Source organism: Alligator sinensis, unplaced genomic scaffold (genome assembly GCF_000455745.1).
Source record: "Alligator sinensis unplaced genomic scaffold, ASM45574v1 scaffold531_1, whole genome shotgun sequence".
Lineage (NCBI taxonomy): Eukaryota > Metazoa > Chordata > Crocodylia > Alligatoridae > Alligator > Alligator sinensis.
Window position 1 is genome coordinate 1350372 of NW_005842173.1, and position 16094 is coordinate 1366465.

The 16094-nt window shown below is 43.9% G+C and overlaps 1 protein-coding gene across 1 annotated transcript in view; it reads right to left on the reverse strand.

Moving 5' to 3' along the window:
- ADCYAP1R1 (ADCYAP receptor type I) overlaps positions 1–16094 on the reverse strand; it is a 133500-nt gene that overhangs the window by 104455 nt on the left and 12951 nt on the right. Inside the window, exon 2 of the mRNA XM_025206814.1 lies at positions 10354–10459. Coding sequence (XP_025062599.1) covers positions 10354–10459 — 106 coding nt within the window. The remainder of the gene's footprint in view (positions 1–10353; positions 10460–16094) is intronic.

Below are 16094 nucleotides of genomic sequence, written 5' to 3' on the forward strand. Positions count from 1 at the left end.
GTGATTGTTCTGTATCCTTTTTTAACTGTGTCCTTTTAAAATTCACTGATCGGCAAAGCAGCAGCACAAGGTCCATGCACTAAGTATATTCCATTTTGCACTTCTAAAATACAGCTGGAATGTCACAGATGCATTATAATACCCCTTTGCCTAAGTGTCAAGTTAACTAACAGTGGGGGCACCTACACATACGCTTTACTGTGGAGCTGACTAATCAACTCTGCAGAAAAGTGTCACCATCTACATATGTGCCCATTAGGGTTTGCGAAGCTTCGGTCCCTGCTTTGATTCGGCAGAGATTTGGCCCAATTTGGCGGCCAAATCTCCAAATCCAAATTGAATCAGAGGACCCTTTAATCTCTCCGAATCGAATCGGAGCCCTTTGAATTGACTCAGAGAGATTTGGAAAGAATCGGAGATTCAGACATAGACACAGCTCCATCTGGCCCAGCATCACAGCATTCACAAGCCATGCTGGCACCTCGAGGTATGTAGAAAAAACATTTAAAGCTGTGTCTATGGCTTCATTGCTGATTCTCCAAATCAGCATCAAATCTTCAGATTCAGATTTGGCCGAATCAAATCAGGGACAGTGATCCGAATCAATGAATCAAACTACTGTCCTTGATTCAGGCCAAATCCAAATCCGAATAAAATAGAGCCTGCTTCACACACCTGTAGTGCCCATATTAGAGTGCACTAAATGAATTCACTCCACTGTGGGATAGTACTGTCAAGGACAAGTACTATCCTACAGTGGAGTAGTTATGTGCACCAAAATTCACGTGTAAATAGTGACTGGGGCTGGCTAGGGCATGAGGGGGCTGCCTGCTGGCTAGCCCCACACTATAACATGCTTGTGCCCCAGCCAGCCCCTCTGCAGCACACTAAGCTGGGGTGGAGCAGCTCCAGGTTGGCAGGCTAACCCCCCAAACCCTCAGCTCAACGTGCTGCAGTCCTGGGTGCACATGTAAATGCTGCACCTGGGAGCAAGAAACTCAGGTGCAAACCATGCTGGAGTTTATTGCTAGGTGCTAACTGCACATGTAGGTGCACCCAGTAGGTTCTCCAACTGGCCAGAATCAAATGTAATGCAATTTTGGTTTCTCCTTCTCATAAACTGGCATTTTAAAAAATCACCTCTATCAATTCTGTGCTGTCCTGAGAACTGTCTGCTTCAAAAAAAGGAGAAAGTGCAGCACATGCTCCTTCCAACCTGTGTCAGCACTCAGGTAACAAGGCAGCTCATGTCAAAAGATGGGTTGGTTAGATAAATCTCAGGTTTCAATGTGGAGATTCAATTTGTGGTAGAGTCAAACCAAACCCTCTAACTTATGGAAGCAAGCCAGCACAACTCCAGACTCCATGTAGTAGGTGCTGTCTATACTAAACAGTCTTCAATGTCAGGACTTTCATCCATGGGTGGCTGGTTCCTCCCGAGTCTCGGGGAGCACCAGATTGCTGATGGGGGGGAGGTCCCCCATGGCTGATCACTGACCTGGGGGGGCGGGATGGACCCCCAGTGGCCAATTGCCAAGCCAGCAGCGAAACTAGAAGTGCACTTCCAGTTTTGCAGCTGGTGCTTCCAGGGGGGGTGCATGGCCAATCTCAAGGGGTGCACTTGCACCTGTGTGTATCTGCTACGCATCACCAATGCCTTCATCTGTCCTGCATGGTCACTGGTGTTGCAAGCCAGGCATTCTTCGCAGGTTAGCCCTGGTGATGGGCAGTCACAATGCTTCTGAGTTTGGAAAAGCAGCTGATCCACTGAAGAAGGGAAGGGATTAGCAACAACAGATAGGAACCTTATCATTTGAGATCAGCAGCTATAACCCAGCTGGAGTTAACACTAAAAACACATTTTTACTACACTGTTCAGTGAATTATATGAAATAGATTGGGTCATCTAAGTCTGCAGCACAGTAGACAATTGTTTCTACTATAAAACCAATACCAGAGCTAGCAATAACTGCCCATTTTGTCATTAGCCTCTGAAGAAAAGCTGCAGTCTACTCAGTTTGGTATCCAGCAAATTCATTTTCTTGTGGGCACTGAAAACCAGACTTTTATCAGATCTGGCAGTATCAGCTGAAGGACTGATTCGTTGTGGAGATGGGGCACAGGTGAGGCTAAGTGTCATACAGCGGTTCCCAAACTGACAGATTGTGCACCACCAATTTAAAACAATGCAACCTTAAGTACCACCAGCAAATTTGTGTCATATAAAGTAATTATAATAAATTTGTTAATGTGTACCCATACCACAGACTGGAAACCACTGTTTTGGGTATTGATGCTGCTTGTTGAATACACTATGTCTACTCAAATGATCCATGGAGCACTTCAATCTCCAAGGATGACAAACCAGCACTTTCCATAAAAGGATAATTAAAAATAATACCAACTGCACATTTCATAGCAAAACCCAATCAGGCTTCCAAAAGAGTTTTCTTTCTAAAGGATTATATCACTCTAATTTATGTAATCGCATACCACTCCATGCCTACTTCACTTGTATTGTTCTTACTTATTCTGCATGTAATGGGTGCTTACAAAAAAAGACATTTAATCATGTGTTTTATTCTTTTTTTTTATTCCAAGGTTCTCCAGAAGTAATGCTAACAAGGAAGGCACTTTGCGTGGCCTAGTACAACATTTCTTTCCAGGTCTAGCAACTCTCTGACAGAAACTACTGCTAAGGTAGTCAAAGCACAAGGAATGAGAGTCTTCAAATCTTCTGTGAGCTGTATTCTTGTCTTACTATATAGGGAGATAATGGCAAATATTTAAGGCTTCTATTCAGAAAAGCTGCTAATCACACAGTTTCAATTGAAGAACTTGCTTAAGTCTCAATGACTTCAAAGCAACTTAAAAACACCTGCATAAATTCTGTTGAAGCCAACGAGACTTAGCCAGATGCTTAATGCAAGCAATGTGATTAAGCGCCTTGTGAAATCGGGGCCATATATGTTTGTCAATTGAGGCAAGGGCACTGAACTGATGAGAATTAATGGAAATGGATGTATCACTTCAAATGGACAAGAGAGAAACATGGGGTTGGAAAGGACAGCCTGAGGCACTGAGACCAATCCCCAGCCAGCTTTGTTATATAATCTTTTTTTCACTTCCAGGTTATGTAAAGATGGGCAGCAGTTCTGCATAATCCTCCAAGGGGGTTACAAAGACTCAGTGTAAATCAACACATGACTCTACCTGAGCAATGTAAAAAGACCACTACCAGTCGAGAATCTGGCCAAATACATTAATTTGCAGAAAAGGCAAAGCATTTAAATACAATTCCTCCCTGATTACAATGACTTGCTCAGTATTTTTCTATCTGTACTGCTACACCCCCATTACAATCACCAGGATCACATTGCACATTCACAAAAACAATCAACTCCAGAAAAAAGCCAGCCTATGCATTGTCCTCCAGAATCGTGAGCATATATTTTGCTGTCTCCCATTTCCTCTTGGCCTCTTTTGCTCTTACAGGCTCAGAAAGGATAAACACCACCTGTACAGTCTGCTCTTTGGTTTTGTGCAAGCTTTTCTGACAGAACCAAACTCACTAATAATATAGTTCAGCATGGGATAATTGCACACCTTCCCTGCTAAAAACAACTAAATAACGCCTGTGTTATGCATGCCTCGTGCCTCTTTGACTGACGTGATAGTCTAAAGAGCAGTCCTGCAAAATAACATTGTGGGGGCTCCATCTTTAATGATTACATCTTAGCTGCAGTAGCAGTGCCTCTGAGCCCCAAAACGGATGAGGACCCCACTGTGTTCGGTGCTGTACCACCAGAAAACAAGCAGACATACCCTGTCTCTAGGGGTGGAAACAGACATCTGCTTTCATTGCTTTTGTGCCATAAAAGGTAGCAATAAATTGCAGTGCTTTATTCTAGCGGACATCTATTTCTTTTATAGAGAGTGAACACAGGCAGCTGGAGCCGCTCCCATGCTCCCACCACCCCAGACAGGCAATCCTCGGTCTTGAAGAGCTTGGTCTTGGGCGCCCTGGGAATTCCTAGGCAGGATCAGCTCTCCCCCACCAGGATTTTCCTGCTTGCAGAGACATGGTCTTGCCAATCTCCATGGTGCATCTCTGGAAGCAGGGAAAATGGGTTCTCCACTTTCAGAGACAAACCTGTGCTCCAGAGATCCTGGGAATCCCAGGGGTTGCCGGGGGCGTGCCTCTGGAAGCAAGGAACATGTTCCCAATGTCCTGCAAGATCAACAGGTGGAGCAACAGAGAGTGCACATTTCATCCAATGAAGTGGACCGGCTGGGCCAGGACACATCCCTACACAGCTGATCCGCTTCATTTGTTGACATCTGTTTCTACACAAAGAGTTAACAGGGTCTCGCTGCCTCAAGTTACAATGGGTTTCAATGAGACACTCACTGAGCAGCAGCTGAACAACACGGTGCAGTAGAGCGTCACACCGCGAACAGTGCTAATATGCGGCTGTGCGGTATTATGATGTTACTGAGCAGTAGCGTCGCTAAAAAGGCATTCGCTGGTGCTACTGCGCAGTAACTCTGATTACTGTGCATTTGTTTAGTACCTGGTTATACAAGTGCTAAATTAAATGCACGGTAACCACAGAGCCTTAATGAACATGTAGAAGTGCCTCGTGTGCATGAAAAAGCTAGGGTTATTTAGGTTTCCTTTGAAGGACAATTGCTGCTAATGTAATCAGGAAGGTAAAGTCAATCAGTACTTCTTTTCCGGCTCGCACACCATCAACACTAATAAGGATGCTGCACGTGGCAATTAGTTAACAAGTCCCTTGATTACAGCATGAGTCACAGTAGACCCCAGCTCGCTCTTCCACAGCTGTGGTTGGCTCTGCAGGGCTAACAAGCTGTTCTTATGAAAGAGAAATGAAGCAGGCTGACAACACCATGAGGGATCGGAGCAAGCTAGGAACATTTTACAACGCTGCTTTATGAAAGAGTTTACCCTTTTTTTGATAGTTTAACCTTTTTTTGATTCTTCCTGCACTCATTTCCAAAAGCTGGAGCCATCTCTTGGGACCCTCCAGAAAACCAGTGTGTACTTGCAATGGGGATCACTTTGCTCACCATTGACATATGCTCCCTTCTAAATTAGAGTCCAGTATCTTAGGATCCTGGGAAAGTAGGGCTGGAAGGGATCTCACAAGGTCATCTAGTCTACCCCCCCTGCTCACGGCAGGATCATCCCTGACTAAACCATCCCAGTCACGTGTCTGTCTAACCTGCTCTTAAAAAACCTCCAAGGATGGAGAGTCTACAAATTCCCTAGGTAGCCTACTCCAATGCTTGACCACCCTCATGGTCAGAAATCTCCCACCTAAATTTCCATCATTTCAGTTTATGATCACTATTCCTAATCCTATCCTCTATAGTCCCAGAGAAAAGCCCGTTTCCAGCCTCTCTAAAATGGCCTTCTTTAAAGCAGACAGCACAACTACATATTTTAGGATAGGGGATGAAGAACAATAATCGGTGATGCTGTGAGATTCAGACTAGACAGAAAAGACTAAATTCAACTCCACTCATGGATGGATGGAATCTAAATGGACTTAGCTACCTAAGGGTGAGTCTATCCCACCCCGTTCAGGTCCATGAAAAGCCATTAATGTCTCTACTTTTGTAACACACCCTCATCTTCCCCTTTACGCAGTAACAAAAAAAAAGCAGCAAGGAGAAGGAGGATGTATCCACCTTTTGCATTAACTATTTTTCAGGGACTCTGTAGTATAGTCAAATAGACTCACATTTAAGCATCATTTTATCACCTAGGGCACGTGCAGACGAAACAGGGGCCCTAAATTAAAGTGGTGGGTTTTAAAAAAACATTGCTTCAATTTAGGGCTGATTAAATCCATGTGTCATGCACACCACCCTGCTGACTTACCTGCCTCTCTGGCGGGGAGGGGAGGGCGAGTTGCCAGCAGGCAGAGCGGTCCCTGGGCTAAGGAGGGGAGGAAGACTGGTGCTCACCCTCCCCTCCCCAGGCAGCACTCATCTGCAGGCACCCAGCTTGGGCAGTCCCAGGGGGTACTGCAGCTGTGGAGAGAAGCACTGGGCCCCTGTGCAGCTTAGGCACTGTCTTATACACTATATAGTGTATAGTGGTGGGGGGCGGAAATCAGGCTCCCCACTTTTTTGGGTGAAGCTGCTTTCCTGGGCTGCTGCCAGGCTGCCTGCAGGGCTTCCTGCAGAGCCTCTGATCTGCACAGAGCTCAGTGCTTCACTCCACGACTGTAGGGGCAGCAAACTAAAACTCCTCCTCAGGGTCTTAGTTTGCTGCGCCCCGAGTCATTTAGGGTGCATTGTGCTGCTGAATTTCCTAGAGCAGCTGGAATTACTGTACAATATACCGCCAAGGCATGCAAACACTGACACCATTAAAGCAGTGCAAAAGCATTTAGCCTGCTTTTATAGTGCCGTGGACACATGCCCCTCGTTTCATCTACACACAGCCCTAAGAGGTAGAACAAAATCTGGCCTAATGTGACTACTGTAGGATTTAGATATAATACTGGCATTAACTCTCTTTCTCTCCCAAAACAAAACTCCCACTTACAACTGGATCTTAAAACAACACTTTTGGTAGAAATATGACTCCCTAGGGCCTTGTTACAAGGTAATTTTGGACAGGTCCTGGAGCACTTAACCCTTGGGTAGTCCACACATTAACACCTTAAAGTGGTTTTAAGCACTTGTTAGTATGCCACTCCAGGGCAGAATTATCTCTGATCCGTACCACCCAGCTCCTGTTCCTTTAAGATGTGGCCACTGCCCACAAATGTGCTGTCAAGTTGAAGTCCTCCAGTATCCCAGGATCTCACACACCCCTACCCACAGAGCAGGGATAGAAACCTGTCCTGTCTCACCAGCCTTCTAGGAGCAACTCACAGCTACAGCTCCTAGTCCTGCCCCTGCTCACCAGGCCTCCAGTGGCAAGTCACAGCTGTGCAGGTGGGGGACGGTCACAGAAGGTTTCTAGACTAAGGGTGCAACTGCTCCAAACTCCAAGCTAACACTAACACCGATCAACATTTGTGCATCTCGGAGCATAAGGTGTAATAAGACCCCTAACTAGCTAGATCTATCACTAGTATTCTCTTTCCGACTTTGTAAATTCACCACTCAAGCATTGTGTTAACATCTCACAATGGCATAGACACAATCGCAGCAGATGGGACTACACCTACAGGCAATCCTTCCTCTGGGTTCTCAGCACACACTGCAGATCTGTGCAGGATCAGTATTGCATATGAACTCCCAGATATCCTTTTCTAGATACTGTAGAGGATCCAATCCTCGACCACTGTAAACTAACAGTTTCAATAATGGAGCAAGGCCAATCTATGCCAGTGAAGAATGAGGTTCTGTACAGCATATGCTGTTTAGCAGAAGGTATGACTGAACCCCTTGTTGTTGTTTAAAGTTACTCCAAAAAGTATAATTTAAAGGACACAGGCATGGCTTGATTTAAGGAATCAACCACCTAGCCATACCTAGCCAAGCTGTGTGAAAAATTGATTTTTTTGCTTCTGTGGTCAAATCAAGCTTAAAGAAAAACAAGCCAAAGCTTCATTTCAGATTAACCTGAAAAATCAGCCAAATTCCTGAGATTACAAAACAAGTCAAACACTTCATTTCTACTTTATTTTATTGTTTTTTTGCCCCAAACTCTTCACCAAATTCAAATTTGGGAAATCGATTCAGCTACCCTGAAACTGTAGTTTTCAGTGAATAACCTGTTTTCATTTAATCTTTTTTGCAGCTCTAAGCCTGACGTTGCTAATATCTTACTGTGTGACCTTCACTAAATCACTTGAATGTTTTATCTCCTTTTCCCCCAGCTCTGTGAAAAGGATTATAATACTGCATCTCCCAAGAGAACCTGGGAATTAATTAGTTTACGTTTGAAAGTATTGCATAAGTACTGTCAAAGCAAATACACTATTGTGTTAGGAACAGTCAATTTAACACCTGTGTTTCCCAGTTTGATAGCAGTTCAGGCAGACCTTAAGGCAGTGAAATACAGCAACTTCTGTTTCCTTCGCTGGGGACACGTCTACACAAGATGTTTACTACACATTGGCCTAATAACACTGCTCAATAGCGTGTCATGGCAAAAACTATGCTCATAGCCTACTGCACAGTGTTATTAGGCTAATGCCCAGTAAGTATCACTAAATAACCGTGCGCCGGTGCTACTGTGCAATACGTCTAGGTACAGCACATTTAGTTAGTACTTTATTAAGGAAGTACTAAAGTAAATGTACCGTATTTAAAGTGCATTCATGAACATGTAGACGCACCCTGGATCGCCTAAATGAAACCCCAGCAAGTGTCCAAAGAATAGCGGCACCTAGATTTATTTGCAGAGTTCAAGGCTGAGGGAGAGGATCAAATGACAGACTTCATTTGAACCTTGAGAAGGCTGCTGGAGTGCCAACACAATGCACCCTATCTCGATGGAGCAGGACAAGACCCATGGGCAGATAATACCGTAAATCTCCATTACAACGATTCTTGCACCTTCTTGTGAATCATCCGGTACTAGCTAGCACTGGAATCAGGAAACTGGCCATTAGTCTGATTAGGTGTGGGAATTCCTATTGGACATCGAATCACAGAGTCATAGCAAATGAGGCTGGAAGGGACCTCAGGAGGTCACACCTAGTCCAACCCTGTGCTCAAAGCAAGATCATCCTCAACTAGATCCCCCCAGCCAAGGCTTTGTCTACCTGGGTCTTAAAAACCTCCAAGGATGGAGCATCCACCACCTCTCTAGGTAGCCTGTTCCAGTACTTTACTACCCTCCCAGAGGCTGAGAACAAATGCATTTAGAGTCTTGGCTAGGGGATGAATACATATTATTACCTTTATGCATGCAGCTTTCTCCCCTAAAAGCACCCATAGCTTGTTCCCACTTGACATCCTTCCCACCCAGTTACTCAAGGAGAGGAAGGGGGCATTGAGTAAGCAGCCCCTACCACTCCCTGCAATCCCAAGGGGAGTCCAAGGGCTTATGGGGTCTTTAGAGATCACTTCCTTCCTGTGTGAGGAAGGACTCTGTAGACACAATGGCCCCGTAGCAGTGGTGGTAGCTCCAGTCCTAACTCTGTCCAGAGTTGAGTTCCTTAGGCATGTAAGAGAAAAAAAAAATCAGTGAACAGGCTGATAAATGCACTCTGTTCTCAAAGATAATGGCTGAGGAATAACTGCGTAACACTCCAGGTTGTGTTATGCAAGAAGAAGGAGTAGGTGATCTAATGGTTTCTTCCATCCCAGAGATTTCCACATCTAAGCAACTGCCAACTGATCATTTGGTATTACCACAAGTAATTGCACATAGAGGTCTCCAGGGGAGCAAAGCTTTCTCTCACTTGCCCACATTTATGGCACCAGAGAAGACTAGGGTGGATCTCAAAAATAATAGGGCAAGCCTGTGGGTAAAATGAAAGGTGTCCCCTGTGTTCTGCTCTGGTTTCATCAAGCATTCAGTTTGCTAGCAAGTAGCTGCACAACAGAGCAGGCTCCTGCTGCTGCTGCTGTACAAGCTGAACTGCACGATTCCAACGGGACCACTTTGCACTGGGCCACTACCTGATTCTGCCCATAAAAGCCAGCTAAATTGGCCCCAGGAAACTTAACCTACAGCAAAAGATGATCTGGTGGCAAAGAGCTAATGGACAGCCTCCCAAACCCTGCCTTGACACTTTTGGAGTGGAAACATGGTCAAACAAAGGGGACATTAGGGGTTTCACTATACACCTCCTTTAAACTACTGTAAAAGGTGGTAGGTAGGGATTCAGTACTTGGGAGGGCATATCAGCTCTTCTAATTTAAAGCTGCTTGTTTCCCTAGCAATATAAATGAGATAAATATCCCTACATTCAAATTTGTTTGAAACAGTGTTGATAGTGCAAGGGTTTCACTCTACTTATACTGCTTTAGGAACAGACATAACAGTTACATCAGAATATCTTACGCCAACATAAACTGAAGCCGATACAATTTATATCTGTCCACAGGCTTAATAGACTAGTCGGTCTCCAATAGTGGCTGGTGCCTGATGCTCCTAAAGAACACAGGGATTGATCTAATACCTTTCAAGTGTCTTCAGTAGGGTTTGGATCAGGTCCCTAAAAGCACCTATCTAATGGAAGAAAGCATATTCCCTTTTAATGTCTATTCTCCTTAATTTCACCTCAGTTGGTAACCTTCGTATACCAACTTGTTTGTAATGTATTGTGTGTCCCTCCCACACATAATAAAAGGAAAGCTCTGGAAAGCATTCATTCAAGATGCATATCTCCACCCCAGACTGGAATTCACCTGGGGAGGAATCATTCATGGGATTCAGCACAGTCACTCTTCTGATTTTCTCCAGACACGCCTCTTGCTCTTTTTTGAAGACGCAGTCTGAGTGCATTGCCACGACCTGGAAAACAGAAAGAAAGAACAATTAATGTACGCTAGGTAGATAGGGAGCCACACTCGTGAATGACCCAGAAAAACCTTGCAGACCTCTTCTTGGGGAGAAAAACATTGTGGGAAGTTAAAATGTATGCGTGACATGGATTCATTGCTTAATGCAGAAGACAGAAGGACAAGCAATGGGGTCACAATGGAGATTAAACATTGCACGCAAGCTGTGTATGTAAGTTTTCCTGCTATCTATGTCTAATATTTCTTTGTTCAACCCTGGTCGTGTTTACAACCATAAACTGAACATGCCTGAGAGGAGCAATTTCAAGCATGCTGTGCTGCTCCACCCAGGCTCTTTCCCAAACTACAAACCATGCAGTTCACAATTAATGAGTCTCCTGCCCTATTCCTCTGATTCTAAAGGGGCCTCAGCTCGAGACTTTGTACTCACAAGGAAAGCATATTTAAGATCCACTTTTTTGCCTTGTATGCAATATGTTTCCATTTTGTACTTCATATAGACTGCAAGTGTGAGCCTTGGTATCTTTTACTCACCAGTACTCAAGCGCTGGGATAAATTAGTTGGCTCTGGCTAGAAGGAAGGTTTGAACCTGGGGTTTCAGCAATATGTCCCTGTAACACTTGAAACAAAGGACTACAGTTATCTAGCTGGAAGAATGCCTAAGATCACAAACCTATGTAGACCAACCAGTAGACAGAAAAAGAGAGAGAAATATAAAAGCAATTATGAGGGTGTGTGCCTCCATCCCCTTCCCTCCCCGCCCCCCTGCACGCACACATATGCTCATACACACATGCACACATGTGCGTGCACACACATACACACTTCTCTCTATCATGAATTTCATTTGGGAAGAATTTCTCATCTGTTTTGCTACTTACCCCCTACACCTTTATGGGAAAGCCTCATGATGAGTGGGTGGGGACGGATAATGATACGGGACAATACAGCTCCATCTCCGTTACGACGCTTTTCTGTTAACCAGAACTATTTGTTTTTACACACTTTCTTTCCCAGAAGGAAATGTCAACACCATTTTCCCGGCAGCACGAATCAGACCTAACTACATTAAGGGCCTTGTTTCTCTAAACTAGACTGGCCAAGAAAAGATACGTTGTAACAACTCCATGGGACCTCCCAAGGACTTAACGGCTGTTGCTATGCTACAACGTAGAACTGATTAGGACCCGGAAAAAATAGGGTTGGCCAATACTCCCAGTCCAAATGTCGGTAAATAAATAAACACAAGTTTTGCACAATAAAGGGGTTTGTTGCTAGGTTACTGGCTCACATTCAGCTCGATGGGACCTGAAAGTTATTCCCGTCCAGTGACTGCTTGGTGGCATGTGTGAACTGAATGTCATGGGCCACGTCCAGTTGGTAGTAGGAAAGGATTCAGATCACAAAACCCAGCACTGTCATTCTGTACTGGTCAAACCTGCCTAAACAAGCAAAGAAAGGGATTTGTATCTCGCTGGGGCAGAGCTATACTGGTGGAAGGCTTCCCCGCTTATGCTGAACCCATTCTTCGGAGAAATAAAGGACTTCAGTTTCCTTCAGCGCTGGCACAATACTATTATTATTAATAGTGTTTAATACTGTGTTTATTAAACGCTATCATTGGTTTAGTAATAAGGTTTAATAGCACGTTTCATCATACCACTACCTAGTTCAGCAGTAGATCATAAACCACTTTGAGAAAGGGATAAATGGCATTTTCCCAGCCTGGCACAAGGAGGCACAAAATGGCTTAGCAAGACAGTGGTAAAGCCAAAACTAGAACCCAGCTCTCTGGAGCCACAGGTCAATGCCGCGTCTACCCATTTCTTCTAAAAACATGCCGACTTCCCAGAAGTAAAACACAATTTGGCTGGGCATTTCTGTGCTTAATTGGGTATTATAATAAAGTGGTCAGTAGCACCTTAACCTTTTTTTCCACGCTGAGATTTTCCAGGAGGGCTCAAGAAATGACAGATTAAACCCAATAAGTTCAATGTTTCTCATTTACTGTACAGCACTCATGCACAGGGATATTAAGTCTCCAGCCCTCGGAGAGCAATTGAAGAGCAATGAAAAATCTAAATAGTAGCTTAAACAGACATTTCCACGGGTCACAGCCTTCCAATTAGCTTTCTTATGCCTGAAGGATAATTTCAGTTTCCAAAGTTCATATGAGGTAGATACCCAGAAATACCAACAATATGTGCAATAATAAAGTGCATGGATACATATCACAAAAAAAATCAAAAAGCCAGGCAGAAAAAACATGAAATTAAAATGAATTTTAAACCCAAGACCCATAATTCCTTTGGGAACAAAAAGGGCTTGTTTCACAGAACTTGTGGAAATGCAGGCATTTATTTGTAGATTGCACAATCAACTCAAATTGTATCACAGAATCAAAACATCATAGAAAATGAGGGTGTGAAGGGACCTCAGGAGGCCATGTAGCCCAACCTCCTGCTTAAAGCAGGACCAGCCCCAACTACATCATCCCAGCCAAGGATTGGTCTACTCGGGTCTTAAAAACTTCCAAGGATGGAGAGTCCACCACCTCTCTGGGTTGCCTGTTCCAGTGCTTTACTACAATCCTAGAGAGAAAGTTTTTCCTAATAACTGACCTAAACTTCCCTTGCTGCAACTTGAGCCCATTGCTCCTTGTCCTGTCTTCTGTCCTCACTGAGAACAGTCCAGTTCCATCCTCGTTGGAGTCCCCCTTTAGGTAGTTGAAGGCTGCTATTAAATCCCCTCTCAGTCTTCTCTTCTCCAGACTAAATAAGTCCAGTTCCCTTAATCTGTCTTCATAAATCAGGTGTCCCAGCCCACAAACCATTTCCACTGCCCTCCAACTGGTTCACCTCCTTTCTATAGTGGGGGGTCCAAAACTGGACACAGTACTCCAGATATGTTCTCACCAGTGCCAAGTAGAGGAGAAGAATCACTTCCGTTGATCTGCTGGCAATGCTCCTGCTAATGCAGCCTGTTATGTTGTTAGCCTTTGTCACAACAAGGGCACGCTGTTGGCTCATATTTAGCTTACTGTTCACTGTAATCCCCAAGGCCTTTTCTGCAGAGCATCTGCCCAGCCCGTCAGCTCCCAGACTGTCCCGGTGCATGGGATTGTTCTGTCCTAAGTGCAGGACTTTGCACTTGTCCTTACTGAACCTCATGAGATTTCTTTTGGTCCAATCCTCCAATTTGTCTAGGTCTCTCTGAATCCTAGCCCGATCCTTCAGTGTATTTACTACTCCCCACAGCTTGGTGTCATCTGAAAACCTACTGAAGGTGCACTCCATCCCATCTTCCAGGTCATTGATTAAGATATTGAACAAAACTGGTGACAGGAATGATCCCTGGGGCACTCCACTGATACCAGCTCCCAACTAGACATTGATCCATTAATTACTACCCATTGGTCCTGACAATCCAGCCAGCTTTCTATCCACCTTACAGTCCATTCATCCAACTCATACTTCCTCAGCTTGCTTGCAAGAATGTGGTGGGAGATGGTATCAAAAGCCTTGCTACAGTCAAGATATATCACACCCATGGCTTTCCCTGCATCCACAGAGCCAGTCATCTCATCACAGAAGGCAATCAGATTGCTCAGGCATGACTTGCCCCTGGTGAATCCACACTGACTGCACCTAATCATCTCCTTCTCCTCCAAGTGCTTAGAAGTAGATTCCTTGAGGACCTGCCCCATGTTTTTTCCAGGGACTGAGGTGAGACTGACTGGTCTGTAGTTCCCTGGATACTCCTTCTTCTCTTTCTTAAAGATGGGCCCTGCTTGCCCTTTTGCAATCATCTGGGACTTCTGCTGATAGCCACAAGTTTTCAAAGATAATGGCCACCGCTCTGCAATCACATCAGCCAACTCCCTCAGCACCCTTTAAGCATTTATGGAGTCAGGTGGTATGTTCATCTAAACAAAGTCCTGATTTAATAGGGATCTGTGCAATGTTTCACTCAAAGAAGTGATTAAAATAATTGTACAATAACATTAGCCTCCCTTTCTTCTTTGATCTTGGCAGTTTCTATCTGCATGGGCTCGATCCAAAGCTCAGTGACGAAAAGGTAAGTCTTTCTCCTACATTAGTGGGATTTAGATCAGGCACTAAGATGATAAAAGTATCCGCATGGCTTTAATGAAATGAATTCAGATTTATCCTTGCAGCAACCATCTTTGGCAAAATTATACCATGGCTTAATTTAGTTCATTGTGTACATTTGATTGTTTACTTCATACTGAATTCCTTGCATTACAATTTCTATTATGATTTTAATTTTTTTTTAAAGCTAACTTGCCAAAATATGAATAAAAATAAAGGGATTACGGAAAAGAGGCTTCTTTTTGGAAGGAAACACTGTTATTAACTTTAATCTCCATTTTCAATGCAAAGCAATTCTACTGGTCACAAATGGGGACCAGTCTAGCAAAAATAATTGTGTTAAAAGCTGAGATGTTCAGGAAGGATTGCTGATTCTCTGGTTTTTCTTGATCCTGATTTCACACCATTAGTGATTCTAAAAACACTGGCCTGGCAGTCAAAAAAACAGTTTTCTCCATAAAGATCCTCACATTGTCACCTGATTCTGCTTTTGTCTGGGGGCTGAATGGAAACCTAACTACTGCAATTTCTAAACACTTCAGCCAAAGTGAAAGGGTGAAGCCATTAGAAACCTATTCAAACCAAATCACAATAGCACCATACCCAGAATGCTTCTGACACTTACATTTGAAGCAAATTGCATGTAAAATGACAGAACCCGCTGGCTCAATGGAGCATTGATACCTTTCAAACTGTTTTACATGAAAACCGGTTCGGTTCTTAAACTGCATTACACCTTGGGAACTGTGTGTCTAACTGCAGATTAGAAAATTCCTGCAGCTCAATCTAAAATTCACTTCACTTAATGGCTGTCATCCATAGGGGTAATTCTGCATAGGGGGTATATTAGCTTGCCTGCAGTGTATGCTATTTCCTGATTAGCCACATATAAGCTTTCATTCCAGGGACCAGTTATAAAATCCATTTTTGGTCACCACTGACACGAGTTAGGCATTCTCAATACAATCGTCAGAGCGCTTAAGAACTGCCCGGTGGTGCATCTAGTCTGACATCCTGTCTCTAATTACAGCCAATACCAGAGGAAGATTCTTCACTCCTGGTATTAGATAACTGCAATAACACCACTCTTTGAGGAAATTATAGGGCTGGAGGTTGTAGCTGTGTTGGTCTACGCACATAGGCAGATAAGGTTCTTTGGGTAAATTTGATATATCTTATTAGACCAACCTAAATAGTTGAGAAAATTCTTCTCTGCAAGCTTTCGGGTACAAGTACCTTTCGTCAGGCTGATGGAAGGAATTTGTACCTGAAAGCTTGCAAAGAAGAATTTTTTCCAACTATTTGAGTTGGTCTAATAAAGTATATCAGTTTACCCAAAGACCTTGTCTGTCTTTTAGGATGTGGCATTTAGGCCCAGATTGCCTGAAGCAGATCATCCTTATTCAGTGACCTATACATGCAACCATATAACATGAGTGCCTGCAGTCAACTCCTTTCATTTCCTCTCTCTGAAGTCAAGCCACTTTAAGGAACATTTCCCAATACTGTAGGGA